At 45.1% G+C, this 18,343-nt stretch overlaps 1 protein-coding gene across 6 annotated transcripts in view; it reads right to left on the reverse strand.

Moving 5' to 3' along the window:
* The window catches only part of NISCH (nischarin), a 64,482-nt gene that overhangs the window by 19,517 nt on the left and 26,622 nt on the right, over window positions 1-18,343 (reverse strand). For 5 of the 6 annotated variants that reach the window (XR_005293883.2, XR_005293885.2, XM_038408968.2 and 2 more), the window contains exons 7-12: window positions 8,276-8,371; window positions 7,482-7,634; window positions 2,141-2,209; window positions 1,440-1,625; window positions 1,076-1,204; window positions 406-519 (exon numbers count right to left, since the gene is read on the reverse strand). Coding sequence is in view for 4 of the 6 variants with exons in the window: in XM_038408968.2 (XP_038264896.1) it covers window positions 406-519; window positions 1,076-1,204; window positions 1,440-1,625; window positions 2,141-2,209; window positions 7,482-7,634; window positions 8,276-8,371 (747 nt within the window). In the remaining 2 variants the exon portion in view is untranslated. The remainder of the gene's footprint in view (window positions 1-405; window positions 520-1,075; window positions 1,205-1,439; window positions 1,626-2,140; window positions 2,210-7,481; window positions 7,635-8,275; window positions 8,372-18,343) is intronic. The other variant, XM_038408970.2, reaches the window with a different exon arrangement.

Raw genomic sequence — 18,343 nt, forward strand, 5'->3', positions numbered from 1 at the left:
TTACAACTTATAACATGGACCAGCACAGCCGTGCTTCTCATCAAGTTAGCCACTTGGTATATTGTGAAGTCATTCTATCTATCTCTCCTTCTCCTCATCTGCTAGACCACCACAGAAAGGAAGGCATAGAAGACATTACTGCAGTTAAAGGAACAGAACAGGAAAAATGTGCAAAATTGCTGCATTTAAAGTTCATCAGACATTAAACAAGCAAGCAAAGCATGTTTTGTAGAAGTTGTTACAATATAGATGCTTCATTAGTAAGCCAAATAGATCCAAGAGTAATTTGAGATATTATTTAAGTCTAAGATATTCTACAAGTTTTTTTTTTTCCCCCAAGCACCACATTGTCCATGTTTTACTCGCATGGTTTCTAGCCCGATCCTCCTCCTCTTAAAAACTCACCTTCTTATCAGAGTTATTCAGTTTGTACTTAACCTCCTTTGCTTTTTGAATAGCTTTCAACACTTCTACAGTGTCAAGTTCCTTTTCTGTGGTACTGATATTATCCAAACAGACCTGAAGAAAATCCATAAAGACAAATTGTTTGGTTAAGCCTCAACAACAATACTGAAAGAATGATGCACTGATTGAAGCAAGACACCACCACTATTTTGAGTTGACCATTGTCTGTTTATACCAATACAAACATTTAAAGTAATCTGGTACCATAATGGCAAATTAAGTACATCTGTAGGGTTACTTTTCATGGAAAACCAGACCTCCCAACCCTAACTCCGAAAGGACTGAGACAAGTTTCAATGCAAATTCAAAAATGCCTGAAAAGCTATTTTCACACCTTTCTAGCAAACACTGTGTTCAAATGTAAATGTGCTGATTCTCTATTCACACAAGGCCTTAAGTTTTCTTCCCACAGATGATATGCCAGGAGTAAGTTGGTTTCATTCTGTAAAACAGAAAACCTCTACAACACATAGCAAGCATTTAAAGGAATTTTTGCAAATTTAACAGCTGTGCAAAAAAAGCTGAACTAGCCACTTGTTTTCTCTACAGATTTTAGAAAATAAAAAGATTTTTAGGTACTGAATTCAAATAAAAATTCCATGTGGCTTACCTCTGAGGCTCTGTCCCCAAATTGGGCTAGCACTTTGGTCCTGTAATCAGGAATGATGCTCAAAGGATTGTTGGATAAGACCACCTTTTCTAAACATGGAAGGCTTCCTATATTTCTTATTTCGTCAATCTGAAAATATTTGCATATAAATATAGGTGTCACTCAAATTTGCATTCTTTGAAAGTGAGCTTATGTATAAATGTGTAGACTAAAGTATATGGTGAATACAACAGGAAAACTATAATAATGCTGCAAGTACAAAAACCTATTATATCCGTATTTTAACTTTGAAACCAATTGCCCATAACCTGAAGGACAATGTGTTAAAATTAATTTTATTGTTGCAATGAAGTTAATCAGTTACCTGATCTATTTTGTTGCTGCTAAGATCCAGGTTGACTAGTGAGTACAGTTTGTTAAGGCCACATAGCCTTTCCAGAAGGTTTCCTGCTAAATTCAGAGTTTTGATGTTCCCAAGTTTTGTATGAACACCTTCCAATGATGCAAGTTTGTTGTAGGATAAGTCCAGATGAATGAGGTTGTAAAGATGCTGCAACACCAGAACACAACAGCAACATCACACACCAATTCAGTCAAATTAAACAACAACATCTATTGGAGACATTGTGCTAAGGCTCACCCCAGCTGTGTGCAAGATTAAATTGCACACTAGCCAGCATTGCTAAAAAATTTGTGCATGGTATCATTTACCCATGTGGGCCCATGTAGGGAGGGAGAGATCCCCCTGGCTCAATTCTACAGATCCACATTGCCTTCATTGCCAGCTGGCTGCCATGCAAAGTGATAAGAACTGCAGGGGAGCTGGTGAAACAAGAAAAAAAAATACAGGAGAGGGAAAATGGAGGACTGAAAGTAGTATATGGTGGAACATGGACATGGAGGGAGCCAGCCCAAATTGTTTTTAATGATGTCAAAATGTAATCTTTACAGTTAATGCACTATGCATGAGAAAGGCAGCCAACACAGAGTCCAAACAAAGCAGCTCTGTGCTCTCACATCCCAAGACTTCGGAGACAAAAGTGAATCCTCAATAATATCACTGACCTGTACATTCTCTATTAGCGACACGTCATTGTGACTCAATTCTAGGAATTCAATCTTCGGAATTAGTTTCTGGAAGAAAAGAAATGGTTTTATGCAGTAAAATGCCCTTTTGCTTCTGTCAATCGGCCCACATTTTTCAGGCTGTCACCTGATTAATGATTAAGAAAAAGGCACATTTCTATGTCCTGAGTCTCTAATGTAAAAAGAGCAAAACCAAAAAACACTCACTCACAATATGGTAGTTCAGCAATCTAAGCGGCACCAGGCACTTCTTGAAAAAAACATTAACTTTACTTTGAGAAGTGAGGTCAAGTTCTACTTTGAAATTCTGGCTTCATACTCAATACTAATGTGCTGTCTCCCAATTAAGCCAATTATTACAGCCCAAGTTCATTTGAGATGTTTCATCTTAGTAGGGATGCGTATTAGGGCTATGCAGCAGTCCAGATAAAGCTAAAAATTGCAAGAGTCAGCTCGAGAGAGGGCTCTGGATTCTTCGACCATGGGATGTTGTTCCGGGAAGAAGGATTTCTAGGAAGAGATGGGATCCACCTAATGAAGAAAGGGAAGAGCATCTTTGCAGGCAGGCTTGCTAACCTAGTAAGGAAGGCTTTAAACTAGATTTGCCAGGGGATGGCGACCTAAACACAGAGGTAAATGGGGGAGTGGGATACCAGGAGGAAACACAAGGAGGAGGGTACAAGACGGGAAGCCTCCTGATTCATACTGAGAAAGTAGGGCAATCAGCTAGTTATCTTAGGTGCATGTACACAAACGCAAGAAGCCTGGGAAACAAACAGGAAGAACTGGAAGTCCTGACACAATCAAGGAACTATGATGTGACTGGAACAACAGAAATTTGGTGGGGCAGTTCACGTGACTGGAGCACTGTCATGGATAGGTATAAGCCAGAGGTGGGAAAACTACAGCCCGTGGGCCCAACCATCCTGCCCAGCTCCTGAGCTCCCAGCCGGGGAGGTTAGTCCCCAGCCCCTCCCCAGTTCTCCCCCCCCTCACCTGCAGCCTCAATGGACTGTGCCGCCAGCACTCTGGTCCGCCACTCCTGCCAGGCAGTGTAGTGGCGTGGCTGGCTCCGGCAATATATGGGGGTGGGGAGTGGGAGGTCCCGGGGGGCAGTCAGGGGACAGGGAGCAGGGGGGGCTGGATAGATGTTGGAGTCCCGGGGGGGCCTGTTGGGAGTGGGGGTGTGGATAGGGGGCAAGGCAGTCGGGGACAGGGAGCGGGAGGTGAATAGGTGTGGGAGACTCAGGGGGCCTGTCAGGGGGCAGGGGTGTGGTTAGGGGTTGGGGCAGTCAGGGGACAGGGAGAAGGAGCGGTTGGATAGGGGGTGGGATCCTGGGGAAACGATTAGGGGTGGGGATCCCGGGAGGGGATGGTCGGGGACAAGGAGCAGGGGCGGTTGGATGGGTCAGGGATTCTGAGGGGAGGCAGTCGGGGCGGGAAGCGAGAGAGGGCAGATGGGGATGGAGGCCAGGCTGGTTGCGGAGACACAGCCTTCCCTACTTGGACCTCCATATAGTTTTGCAACCCCGATGTGGCCCTCGGACCAAAAAGTTTGCCCACTCCTGGTATAAACTGTTCAGGAAGGACAGGTACAGAAAGAAAGGTGGAGGAGTTGCATTGTATGTAAGAGAGCGGTATGATTACTCAGAGCTCCAGTTTGAAACTGGAGAAAAGCCTGTTGAGAGTCTTTGGGTTAAGTTTAGAGGCGAGAGCAACAAGGATGATGTCGTGGTGAGCGTGTGCTATAGACCACCGGATCAGAAGGATGAGGTAGACAAGGGTTTCTTCGATAACTGAAGTTTCCAGATCACAGGCCCTGGTACGAATGGGGGACTTCAATCACCGTGACATCTGCTGGGAGAGCAATACAGCAATGCACAGACAATCCAGGAAGCTTTTGGAAAGTGTTGAGGACAACTTCCTGGTACAAGTGCTGGAGCAACCGACTAGGGACCGTGCTCCTCTTGACCTGCTGCTTACAAACAGGAAAGCATTGGGAGGGGAAGTAGAAGTGGGTGGCAACCTAGGCACCAATGACCTTGAGATAGTTGTGTTCAGGAGCCGCAAAAAAGGAAGAAAGAGTAGCAAAATACAGACCCTGGATTTCAGAAAAGCAGACTTAGACTCCCTCAGGGAACTGATGGGCAGGATCCCCTGGGAAGCTAATGTGAGGGGGCAAGGAATCCAGGAGAGCTGGCTGTATTTTAAAGAAGGCTTATTGAGGGCACAGGAACAAACCATCCTGAAGTGCGGAAAGAATAGCAAATATGGCAGGTACCCAGTTTGGCTTAACAGTGAAATCTTTGGTGAGCCTGAACTCAAAAAGGAAGCTTACAAGAAGTGGAAATTTGGACAGATGACTAGGGAGGACTATAAAAATATTGCTAAAGCATGCAGGGGTGTAATTAGGAAGGCCAAGGCACAACTGGAGTTGCAGCTAGCAAGGGATGTTAAGGGTAACAAGAAGGGTTTCTACAAGTATGTTAGCAACAAGAAGGTGGTCAGGGAAAGTGTGGGACCCTTACTGAATGGGGGAGGCACCATAGTGTCTGAAGTACTCAATGCTTTTTTTGCCTCGGTCCTCACAGACAAGATCAGCTCCTAGACTGCTGCACTGGGCCATACAGTATGGGGAGGAGGTGAGCAGCCCTCAGTGGTGAAAGAACAGGTTAAGAACTATTTAGAAAAGCTGGATGTGCACGAGTCCATAGGTCCAGATATAATGCATCTAAGGGTGCCGAGGGAGTTGGCTGATGTGATTGCAGAACCATTGGCCATTATCTTTGAAAATTCATGGTGATCGGGGGAGGTCCCGGACTATTGGAAAAAGGCAAATATAATGCCCATATTTAAAAAACAGAAAAAAGAGAACACGGGAAACTACACACTAGTCAGCCTCACTTCAGTCCCCAGCAAAATCATGAAGCAGGTCCTCAAGGAATCCATTTTGAAGCACTTGGAGGAGAGGAAGGTGATCAGGAACAGTCAACATGGATTCACCAAGGGCAAGTCATGCCTGACTAACCTGATTGCCTTCTATGATGAGATAACTGACTCTGTGAATATGGGGAAAGCGGATGATGTGATACATCTTGACTTTAGCAAAACTTTTGATACAGTCTCCCACAGTATTCTTGCCAGCAAGTTAAAAAAGTATGGATTAGATGAATGGACTATAAGGTGGACAGAAAGCTGGCTAGATTGTTGGGATCAATGGGTAGTGATCAACGGCTCAATGTCTAGATGGCAGCCGGTATCAAGCAGAGTGCCCCAGGGGTCGGTCCTGGGGCCGGTTTTGTTCAACATCTTTATCAATGATCTGGATGATGGGATTAATTGCACCCTCAGCAAGTTCGCAGATGACACTAAACTGGGGAGAGAGGTAGATATGCTGGAGGGTAGGGATAGGGTCCAGAGTGACCTAGACAAATTGGAGGATTGGGCCAAAAGAAATCTGATGAGGTTCAACAAGGACAAGTGCAGAGTCCTTCACTTTGGAAGGAAGAATCCCATGCACCGCTAAAGGCTGGGGACTGACTGGCTAAGTGGCAGTTCTACAGAAAAGGGATTACAGTGGACAAGAAGCTGGATATGAGTCAGCAGTGTGCCCTTGTTGCCAAGAAGGCCAATGGCATATTGGTTGTATTAGTAGGAACATTGCCAGCAGATCAAGGGAAGTGATTATTTCCCTCTATTCGGCACTGGTGAGGCCACACCTGGAGTATTGCATCCAGTTTTGATCCCCCCACTACAAAAGGGATGTGGACAAATTAGAGAGAGTCCAACGAAAATGATTAGGGGGCTGGGGCACATGACTTACGAGGAGAGGCTGAGGGAACTGGGGTTATTTAGTCTGCAGAAGAGAAGAGTGAGGGGGGATTTGATAGCAGCCTCCAACTACCTGAAGGGGGGTTCCAAAGAGGATGGAGCTAGGCTCTTCTCAGTGGTGGCAGAAGACAGAACAAGAAGCAATGGTCTCAAGTTGCAGTGGAGGAGGTCTAGGTTGGATATTAGGAAACACTCTTTCAACTAGGGGTGGTGGTGAAGCAATGGAATGGGTTACCTAGGGAGGTGGTGGAATCTCCATCCTTATGGTTTTTAAGGCCCGGCTTGACAAAGCTTTGGCTGGGATGATTTAGTTGGTATTGTACCTGCTTTGAGCAGGGGATTGGACTAGGTGACCTCCTGAGGTCTCTTCTAACCGTAATATTCTATGATTATGTCTACAATTCATGCACCAACTTAATACCTCAAGGAAACATTTATAGGGCCACAATAAACTCTAGATCCCATATATACCCTTACCTTCAAAATCATTCATATTGCAGAATTAAAGTCTGTCTCATTCAGAGACTTGATGTTATACTGCCTGCATTATATCCTTGTTTTGATTCTGATCTCCCTAAAGATCAGTCTTTGCAAACACTGAAGGGAGGAAGAAATGCATTGTGGTTAAGGCCCTGGACTTGGATCTAGGAGATCCAGATTCTTTTCTGCCTATGTCACAGACTTCATGACCTAGGACAAGTCACTTTAATCTGTGTTCCAGTTCCCCATCTGAGTTATGAGGATAACTACTTTCCTGTCTCACACATTGGTTGTGAGGAAAAATGTGTTAGTGTTTGTGAGGCACACAGACATTATAGCAGCGACAGTTATAAAAAAACCCCATAGTTTACTTAATTATCTTTAATTTGGGAACTGCAGAAGCAGCATGGAAAGGAAAACAAAGGAAGCAATGTCTTGACTGAATACTTAGGATGTGGTTTTTACGTTTGGAAGACTTTTCATAGTGAGTCACTGTCAACTATGCTACTCTAACTGGTGGTGTTCAAGGCTGCCTTTAAACACCAATAAGTAAATGTCTGTAACATACAGTAAGTTCTAGCCCAGAATGGGATTTTGTTTTATATAACTGGGTTAAGAATAAAACTAGTTTGAAGCATAAAAGTTTCAGAAGATCTACAGCATTCCTGTAATTCAACTAATCATATACACAAAATGCTGCATACAGACACTGCATTTGCCGCTGCCCTTGCTTTGCCTGGGAGCAGAAACTACTGAAGTTAAACAAACCTGCAATTTCACTGCTTAAGTTGCTTCCAAAAAATATTGCTTTTTCTGTGATTTAGATTGTCAATGTACAATTTAAGTTAAAAGCAAAATATGAGTGCAAATGGAAATCCTCTAGACAAATGGAAGTTTCCTATGTAAATTTAAAGCCCTGCTGGCTATCTAGATTGTTCCACAGGATGCTCACTGTGCATTTTTTCCAAACAAGAAAATGTCTTGAAGACTAAGCTCCATGAGGTCTTACCACTGAATCATCAATCTGAGATATACAATTGTGACTCATATCTAAAGTTGTTAAAGTCTTCCATGTTGGGATAACTGCAATCACAGGAAAACTTGAAAGGGTACCCTCTGGCTCCCATTGGTCAAATTCAGAGGCCTCAGGCACTAGAATTTCCTGTTTAAGACAGACATTAAAGAACATTATTAAAACACTACAACTATGCCTTCAGGGAAAACTAATAGTTCTCAAAACAAGTCTTGCAACAGTTCAATAAGGAACGTTTGCAAGTGTTAAAGTAACTCATTCAGATTAAATTTAATAGAATTTAATCTGGACTGACAGGTTTGAAACTACAAGAATTATGCTTATTTTGGGCATATGGATGGGGAGTTCTGACAGCAGTAGCCAATCCAAGCGGAGAATCTGCTTGAACACTACGATTATTGAGAAACAAGTACAATTGTCAGACACCCTTCAGTCAATTAGAGTGCAGGAAACTGAAGCAAGAAATAAGTATACCATTATGGACTAATAACTATAGTTCCCTTGTGCTCTGATAAAGATATTTTAAAATCTGTCAACATTTTATTTGTAAAGACAGCTGTTAGTTAAAGAGTTGGTACATAGATAATAAACATTTCCTTCCGATTTATAAAAATGACATTACTTCTCAAGATAATATAGGACCCTTCAGTCATATGGCTTTAATAGTAACACTTGACACAGCAAGACATGACTTCAGATAAACACACCTGCAATTGCAATATTTTTGGACATAATTTAAACAATTGCCAGCCTTGGGAAATTGCACTTACTTTCATTGAGGTTGCTGAAAACCGAACACTCATCGTGGTTAAAGTGTGCTTTGATGATGTCAGCCCTTTAATAAGATTTGCACCACAGTGATTTATCTGTTTAAAAGGAAATACAGCCTTACAAAATAAATCACAAGTACTTGAGTATTAGAACAAACATAATAATTAAGTAAGGAAGATACTGGTGATAGCTGGTATACCAGGTGTTCAATTGTAGCAACAGAGAGAGCATATACAGTGTTCCTCAAAAATCTCTTTTCCAAAAGAATATAAATAAGAAATAGGACCAAACAGGAGCTGATCCAGTCTATTGTACCAGAAGTTGGTCAAGCCAAAGCAAAGCAGACAATGAAATCAGTTGGACAACTCCAAAGCAGCAAAATTCAAAAAGCTCTTTCATCAAAGTTGCCCAGCACAAGTAAAAATTCTCATCGTGCTGAAGCCACCCAGGAAACTGGACATAATACTTCACTCTTACCAAATGGAAAGGACTCTTGCAAGTAAGTTTAACTACATTTATAGCAGCAGATACTTGATCATACTAACAATCCTTGTGCATTCTCCACATTTTAAAAAAAGTAAGTGTCATAAGAAGTGGGAGACTAGGCAAGTCATGCCTGACTAATCTAATTGCCTTCTATGACGAGATAACTGGCTCTGTGGATGAGGGGAAAGTTGTGGACGTGTTGTTCCTTGACTTTAGCAAAGCTTTTGACACTGTCTCCCACAGTATTCTTGCCAGCAAGTTAAAGTAGTATGGGTTGGATGAATGGACTATAAGGTAGATAGAAAGCTGGCTAGATTGTCAGGCTCAACGGGTAGTGATCAATGGCTCCATGTCTAGTTGGCAGCTGGTATCAAGTGGAGTGCCCCAAGGGTCGGTCCTGGGGCCCGTTTTGTTCAATATCTTCATTAATGATCTGGAGGATGGGGTGGATTGCACTCTCAGCAAGTTTGCAGATGACACTAAACTGGGAGGAGAAGTAGATACGCTGGAGGGTAGGAATAGGATACAGAGGGACCCAGACAAATTAGAGGATTGGGCCAAAAGAAATCTGATGAGGTTCAACAAGGACAAGTGCAGAATCCTGCACTTAGGACGGAAGAATCCCAAGCACCGCTACAGACTAGGGACCGAATGGCTAGGCAGCAGTTCTGCAAAAAAGGACCTGGGGTTCCATTGGACGAGAAGCTGGATATGAGTCAACAGTGTGCCACTGTTGCCAAGAAGGCCAATGGCATTTTGGGCTGTGTAAGTAGGGGCACTGCCAGCAGATTGAGGGACATGATCGTTCCCCTCTATTCGACATTGGTGAGGCCTCATCTGGAGCACTGTGTCCAGTTTTGGGCCCCACACTACAAGAAGGATGTGGAAAAATTGGAAAACATCCAGCGGAGGGCAACAAAAATGATTAGGGGACTGGAACATATGACTTATGTGGAGAGGCTGAGGGAACTGGGATTATTTAGTCTGCGGAAGAGAAGAATAAGGGGGGATTTGATAGCTGCTTTCAACTACATGAAAGGGGGTTCCAAAGAGGATGGATCTAGACTCTTCTCGGTGGTAGCAGATGACAGAAAGAGGAGTAATGGTCTCAAATTGCAATGGGGGAGGTCTAGGTTGGATATTAGGAAAAACTTTTTCCACTAGGAGGGTGGTAAAACACTGGAATGTGTTACCTAGGGAGGTGGTGAAATTTCCTTCCTTAGAAGTTTTTAAGGTCAGGCTTGACAAAGCCCTGGCTGAGATGATTTAGTTGGGGATTGGTCCTGCTTTGAGCAGGGGGTTGGACTAGATAACCTCCTAAAGTCCCTTCCAACCCTGATATTCTATGATTCTATGACTGTTTATTCTCTCTGTATGGGCTGCATAGCAGAGCCATGGGGCCCTGAGTAAACAAGATGCCTTGCTAAAGGCTGCAAGGCTCTCGGCTTTGGAACTTTGATCAGTGCCTTGTCAAAGATGGTAAGGGTCCAACCAATAGAGGCAACTAACAGGGGTGGTTTCAGAGCAAATTTTCTTTCCAGGTTCAGCACTATTTGTGATATTAAGATGGCCAGCGATGGAACAATGGTGGTGACCTGCAATGGACGTATTCTCTTTCCTGCCTGAAGACAGAAGAGATTTCCTGTGCATGAAGTGCAAGTTGTTGACTGTGCTGGAGGAAAAGATTCTAGGATTGGAGGGACAAGTTGAGATGCTACTGAGAATCAGAGAAGTTGAGGAGACAACCAGGTTTGGGAAACACCAAGGAAAAATGGCACTGGCCTAGACTCAGAGACTTGAAGGCAGAAGGGATCATCATGATCATCTATCTGACCTCCGAGGAATCAGAGAGAGAGGAAGTCATAGGAGATCTGGTGGCTCATAACCACCAGAGGAAAGAGGTCAAAGCAGCATTCTACATAGCTGGAGACAGATAAGGATAGGCAGGCCGTGGCTGCTAGAGAGAAGATGACCGGGAAGAATTCCACATAGCTAGACGTTTCAAATTGATACCAGGTCCTTAACATGAAAACTATAGAAGATACCTCTCAAGATTTTGGAGGTCCAAGGGAACGGAAAGATGTATGGGATACACATGCGGATGGCAGTTGGGCCCAAACTGTAAGAAAATCAAGCTTGCCCGCAAAAAGTTCTCCAACTGTCCAAGGAACACAGACAATCCTTGTTGTAGATTCAATACTCAGAAGAATTAAAAAACATTCTGCAAGGCACAGGTGGACAACAGGACAGTGTGCTGCCTTTCCAGACCCAAGACAAGAGACGTCACTCTAAAACCTGGTCTACGCTATGAGTTTAGGTTGAATTTAGCAGCGTTAGGTCGATTTAACCTGCCCACCTGTCCACACGACCAAGCCTGTTTTGTTGACTTAAAGGGCTCAAAATCGATTTCTGTACTCCTCCTGGCAAGGGATTTAGCGCTAAAATCGACCTCGCTGGTAGTGTGGACGGAATTCAATGGTATTGGCCTCCGGGAGCTATCACAGAGTGCTTCACTGTGACAGCTCTGGACAGCACTCAACTCAGATGGACTGACCAGGTAGACAGGAAAAGCTTCAGGAACTTTTGAATGTCATTTTCTGTTTGGCCAGCATGGCAAGCTGATCAGCACAGGTGACCATGCAGTCCCAGAATCGCAAAAGAGCTCCAGCATGGACCAAACGGGAGGTACTGGATCCGATCGCTGTATGGGGAGAAGAATCCGTGCAGGCAGAACTCCGTTCCAAAAGATGAAATGCCAATATATATGCCAAAATCTCCAAGGGCATGATGGACAGAGGCTACAACAGGGACGCAGAGCAGGCAAGCGGAGAATCCCTTCTCACCAGCAGCCAGGAACTGTTCATCACCCTCGAGCCAATACCCTCCCAACCCAGGCTTCCGGAACATGAAGCCGGAGAAGGCACCTCTGGTGAGTGTACTTTTGTAAAATACAATACAGGGTTTAAAAGCAAGCGTGTTTAATGAGTAATTTGCCCTGAAGACTTGGGATGCATTCGCGGACAGTATAGCTACTGGAAAAGTCTGTTAAAGTGTCTGGGGATGGAGCGGAAATCTTCCAGGAACAACTCCACGATGCTCTCCTGGAGGTACTCTAAAAGCCTTTGCAGCAGGTTTCTGGGGAGGGCAGCCTTATTCCGTCCTCCATGGTAGGACACTTTACCACGCCAAGGGGACGTTCAGAGGTGCCCATTCCTGCTGGGTTGTTTGCCTTTGCCTGAAAAGAAATCATCCCCGCTGTTAGCCACGCGGTGGGGGGAGGCCCATTCATGCTGAGCTGTTCGCGTTTGGCTGACAGGGATCTTCCCTGATACTAGCCATGCAGTGCGGGGGAGGGACGGTGAGGGGGTGAAGTGATCATCCCAGAGAATTGGGGGGGTGTTGTGCTGCATATGCACCCTAAAACCACATCACCTCCTTTTAAATGGCCAACCCAAAGGGCTTTGATTGGTATGGGAAAGGAGGGCGCTGCTGTTTGAAACCATTCCCATATGATATGAAGGTTGAGGAAGCTGAAACCCTTTGCCTTATTATCATGGCTGCCTGCAAGCCGAATTCTGTTGCCCAGCCAAGCGTGTGTGATATCTCACACCAAACCGGCAGGCACTCAATATAACAGGCAAAATGCGACCTTGTACCAAAAGCACATGTGCTATGTAATATGAATCGCTTGATTCAGTGTGAAATAGTCTTCCCTTTGTTCTCTAAAATGTATCTTTTTAAATACTATTCTCTCTTTTTTTCCTCCTGCAGCTGCAAATGTTTCTACGCTCCCCCTATTATCTCCATCTCAGAGGCTAGCGCAGATTAGAAGATGAAAAAAAACACACTCACGATGACATGTTCTCAGAGCTTATGTAGTCCTCCCACACTGAAAGAGCTCAGCAGAATGCATGAAGGCAAACTACGGCAGAGTCCAGGAAAGCAGGAAATGAACCCGAGGACAAGAGGGAGGAGCACAATGAGAGGAGGTAGGATGCAATGCTGAGCTTATGGGGGAGCAAACTAACATGCTCAGGTGTCTGGTGGAGCTGCAGGAAAGGCAGCAGGAGCACACACTGCCTCTGCAGCTGCTGTATAACCTCCTGCCCTCCTCCCCAAGTTCCATATCCTCCTCACCCAAATGCCCAAGAACACAGGGGGGGGGGGGAGAGGCTATGGGCACCCAGCCACTCCACCCTAGAGGATTGCCCAAGCAACAGAAGGCTGTCATTCAATACGTTTTCATAGAATCATAGAATCATAGAATATCAGGGTTGGAAGGGACCCCAGAAGGTCATCTAGTCCAACCCCCTGCTCAAAGCAGGACCAAGTCCCAGTTAAATCATCCCAGCCAGGGCTTTGTCAAGCCTGACCTTAAAAACCTCTAAGGAAGGAGATTCTACCACCTCCCTAGGTAACGCATTCCAGTGTTTCACAACCCTCTTAGTGAAAAAGTTTTTCCTAATATCCAATCTAAACCTCCCCCATTGCAACTTGAGACCATTACTCCTCGTTCTGTCATCTGCTACCATTGAGAACAGTCTAGAGCCATCCTCTTTGAAACCCCCTTTCAGGTAGTTGAAAGCAGCTATCAAATCCCCCCTCATTCTTCTCTTCTGCAGACTAAACAATCCCAGCTCAGCCTCTCCTCATAAGTCATGTGCTCTAGACCCCTAATCATTTTCGTTGCCCTTCGTTGTACTCTTTCCAATTTATCCACATCCTTCCTGTAGTGTGGGGCCCAAAACTGGACACAGTACTCCAGATGAGGCCTCACCAGTGTCGAATAGAGGGGAACGATCACGTCCCTCGATCTGCTCGCTATGCCCCTACTTATACATCCCAAAATGCCATTGGCCTTCTTGGCAACAAGGGCACACTGCTGACTCATATCCAGCTTCTCGTCCACTGTCACCCCTAGGTCCTTTTCCGCAGAACTGCTGCCGAGCCATTCGGTCCCTAGTCTGTAGCGGTGCATTGGATTCTTCCATCCTAAGTGCAGGACCCTGCACTTATCCTTATTGAACCTCATTAGATTTCTTTTGGCCCAATCCTCCAATTTGTCTAGGTCCTTCTGTATCCTATCCCTCCCCTCCAGCGTATCTACCACTCCTCCCAGTTTAGTATCATCCGCAAATTTGCTGAGAGTGCAATCCACACCATCCTCCAGATCATTTATGAAGATATTGAACAAAACGGGCCCCAGGACCGACCCCTGGGGCACTCCACTTGACACCGGCTGCCAACTAGACATGGAGCCATTGATCACTACCCGTTGAGCCCGACAATCTAGCCAGCTTTCTACCCACCTTATAGTGCATTCATCCAGCCCATACTTCCTTAACTTGCTGACAAGAATGCTGTGGGAGACCGTGTCAAAAGCTTTGCTAAAGTCAAGAAACAATACATCCACTGCTTTCCCTTCATCCACAGAACCAGTAATCTCATCATAAAAGGCGATTAGATTAGTCAGGCATGACCTTCCCTTGGTGAATCCATGCTGACTGTTCCTGATCACTTTCCTCTCCTCTAAGTGCTTCAGGATTGATTCTTTGAGGACCTGCTCCATGATTTTTCCAGGGACTGAGGTGAGGCTGACTGGCCTGTAGTTCCCAGGATCCTCCTCCTTCCCTTTTTTAAAGATGGGCACTACATTAGCCTTTTTCCAGTCATCCGGGACTTCCCCCGTTCGCCACGAGTTTTCAAAGATAATGGCCAAGGGCTCTGCAATCACAGCCGCCAATTCCTTCAGCACTCTCGGATGCAATTCGTCCGGCCCCATGGACTTGTGCACGTCCAGCTTTTCTAAATAGTCCCTAACCACCTCTATCTCTACAGAGGGCTGGCCATCTCTTCCCCATTTTGTGTTGCCCAGCACAGCAGTCTGGGAGCTGACCTTGTTAGTGAAAACAGAAGCAAAAAAAGCATTGAGTACATTAGCTTTTTCCACATCCTCTGTCACTAGCTTGCCTCCCTCATTCAGTAAGGGGCCCACACTTTCCTTGGCTTTCTTCTTGTTGCCAACATACCTGAAGAAACCCTTCTTGTTACTCTTGACATCTCTTGCTTGTTTTGAACTGTAGTGCGGCCTTGTCCTTCCCTCCTCCCCTCATCCACCACCCAACTGGATGCTTCACTCCTCACCCACCCCTCCCGGGCTACCTTGCGAGTTTTCCCCCCTATTTGTGTGATGAATTAATAAAGAATGCATGATTTTGAAACAATGACGACTTTACTGCCTCTGAAAGTGATGATCAAAGGGGGGAGGTTGATTGGCTTACAGGGAAGTAGAGTCAACCAAGGGGGCGGGTTTTCATCAAGGAGAAACAAACAGAACTGTCACACTGTAGCCCGGCCAGTCATGAAACTGGTTTTCAAAGCTTCTCTGATGTGCAGGACGCCCAGCTGTGCTCTTCTAATCGCCTTGGTGTCGGATTGCTCATAATCGGCCACCAGGCGATTTGCCTCCACCTCCCACCCCGCCATAAACGTCTCCCCCTTACTCTCACAGATATTGTAACAAACAGCAAGCAGCAATAACAATGGGAATATTGGTTTTGCTGAGGTCTAACCTAGTCAGTAAACTACGCCAGCGAGCTTTTAAACATCCAAATGCACATTCTACCACCATTCTGCACTTGCTCAGTCTATAGTAGAACAGCTCCTGATTACTATCCAGGTTGCCTGTGTATGGCTTCATGAGCCATAGCATTAAGAGGTAGGCTAGGTCCCCAATAATAACTATAGGCATTTCAACATCCCCAACGGTAATTTTCTGGTCTGGGAAGTAAGTTCCTTCCTGTAGCTGTTCAAACAGACCAGAGTTCCTGAAGATGCGAGCGTCATGTACCTTTCCCGGCCATCCCTACATTGATGTCAGTGGAACATCCCTTGTGATCCACCAGTGCTTGCAGCACCACTGAAAAGCACCCCTTGCAGTTTACGTACTGGCTGCCAAGGTGCTCCGGTCCCAAGACAGGGATATGCGTTCCGTCTATCGCCCCACCACAGTTAGGGAACCCCATTGCAGCAAAGCCATCCACTATGACCTGCACATTTCCCAGAGTCACTACCCTTGATAGCAGCAGCTCAGTGATTGCGCTGGCTACTTGGATCACAGCAGCCCCCACAGTAGATTTACCCACTCCAAACTGATTCCCGACTGTCTGGCGTTGCAAGCTTCCAGAGGGCTATCCGCCACTCGCTTGTGAACTGTGGGGGCTGCTTTCATCTTGGTATTCTTGCGCTTCAGGGCAGGGGAAAGCAAGTCACAAAGTTCCATGAAAGTGCCCTTACGCATGCAAAAGTTTTGCAGCCACTGAGAATCATTCCAGACCTGCAACACTATGCGGTCCCACCAGTCTGTGCTTGTTTCCCGGGCCCAGAATCAGCGTTCCACAGAAGGAACCTGCCCCATTACCACCATGATGTCCAAATTGCCAGGGCCCGTTCTTTGAGAGAAGTCTGTGTCCGTGTCCTCATCGCTATCGTGATCGCACTGTCGTCGTCTCCTCGCCTGCTTTTGCAGGTTCTGCACATACTGCAGGATAATGCGCGAGACTTTACAATGCTCACAACAGCAGCGGTGAGCTGAGCAGGCTCCATGCTTGCTGTGGTATGGCGTCTGCAGGAGAGCAGAGTTGCAGCGGAAGCGGTGGATGGTGACGGATGCCACGAGAATAGATATTTATACAGAACAATGAGAGGACCTGCGAGGTGGGTTCATGGCAACAGGAAAGCAGAGTTGCAGCGGAAATGGAGGATGATGACAACATGGAGAAATTTGCTGTTGAGATTGAGCTCATTTACAAGAGCAGGAGAGCAGAGTTGCAGTGGATGACGACGGTTAGCAGTCCTACTGCACCGTCTGCTGACGGCAGCAGCCAGGACACAACAGCAGCAGTGAGCTGAGCGGGCTTCATGCTTGCCGTAGCATGGCGGCTGCACGGAAAAAAGGCATGAAACAATTGTCTGCAGTTGCTTTCACGGAGGAAGGGGTGACTGACAACATGTACCCAAAAGCACCTGCGACAACGTTTTGTCCCATCAGGCATTGGGGGCTTAACCCAGAATTCCAATGGGTAGCGGAGACTGCAGGAACTGTGGGATAGCTACCCACAGTGCACCACTCCATAAGTTGATGCGATAGTGAGGACACACTCCACCGACTGAATGAGTTTAGTGGGGACATACGCAATCGACTGTATAAAACAGATTTCCAAAAATCAACCTAATTTCGTAGTGCAGACATACCCTAAGACTGGATAGGCTTCTGAAGTCAATGGGCTAGGAGCCACTGGTGATGTTTCATACCAGCACTAATGATACTGTCATGGGATATCTCACAGATAGATGATGACTTCAGGGAACTCGGAAACATGCTGAATAATGGCCAAGCAATCTTCTCCGATATCCTTGTCCCACAAGCAAGGGAAGACAGAAGGCAGAGGATTCTGGATGTGAATCACTGGCTAGGTAAGTGATGTAGGTGAAGTATTTTGGTTTTGTAGAACATTGGTCCACCTTCTATGAGGTGAGTGTGATGTATAGTTTGGATGGTCTCCACCTCAGTAGAAGGGGAACCAATCTCCTTGGAGACAGGATGGCTAGAATAGTCAGGAAAGGTATTAAACTAATAGCAAAAGGAGAGGGTAAAAAGAGGGAAGATACGAGCAATGAGCTCAAAATCAAGATGAGAACAAAATTAATCAAGGAAGCAAAGGACATGAAGAGAAGAAATTCTTGTATTGCCTATACACCAGTGCTTGGAGTCTGGGTAAAAAATAAGAGGAACTGGAATTGCTCATATGAGCATAAATTCAACCTAGTTGGTAGTACTGAAACCTGGCAAGATAATTTGCATGATTGCAATGTTAAAATCAATGGTTATAACCTATTTAGGAAGGATCGAGAGGACAAAAGGGAAGGGGGAGTGATGCTACCTGCTGCTGAGTCACTGATAACTCGGACGAAAATGATATTGAAAGCTTATGGATAAATGTGCTAACTGATAAAACACAAGATGGCGTATTAGTTGGTGTCTGCTACAAACCACCAAACCACATTAGGGAACAAGATGACCATCTCCTTATGCATCTATCTACATAGTGTAGAAAGAAAAGGTGCATGATCACCGTGGACTTCAATTTCAGTGACATATGTTAGAGGTCTCATGTTGCCAAGACTAAAACATCCTAGCAATTTTGTAAACATTGCAGATAATTTCCTAACGTGAAAAGCATTGCAGTGAACACTGGGGAATTCTTTATTATACTTTGTCTAATAAAGGAACTGATCACAGACCTAAAAATTAATGCTAGCTTAGGTACAAGTGATCAAGACTTGATTGCATTTATAATGTGCAAGCAGAATAAAGCCCAGACCGGTAATATACATACTTGGTGCTTTAGTAGAGCCAGTTTCATGAACCTGAAAACAATTATGACCCAAACAGCTAGTAGGAAGAATTTAATCAGAAAAATGTGAATGATAATTGGGAATAATTTAAGAACACCTTACTAGATGTCCAAAAAGCAACAATTAAGGAAAAAGACTGAATTGGTTAAAAAACAATCTGATTT

The sequence above is a fragment of the Dermochelys coriacea genome, chromosome 7 (assembly GCF_009764565.3).
Source record: "Dermochelys coriacea isolate rDerCor1 chromosome 7, rDerCor1.pri.v4, whole genome shotgun sequence".
Classification (NCBI taxonomy): Eukaryota; Metazoa; Chordata; order Testudines; family Dermochelyidae; genus Dermochelys; species Dermochelys coriacea.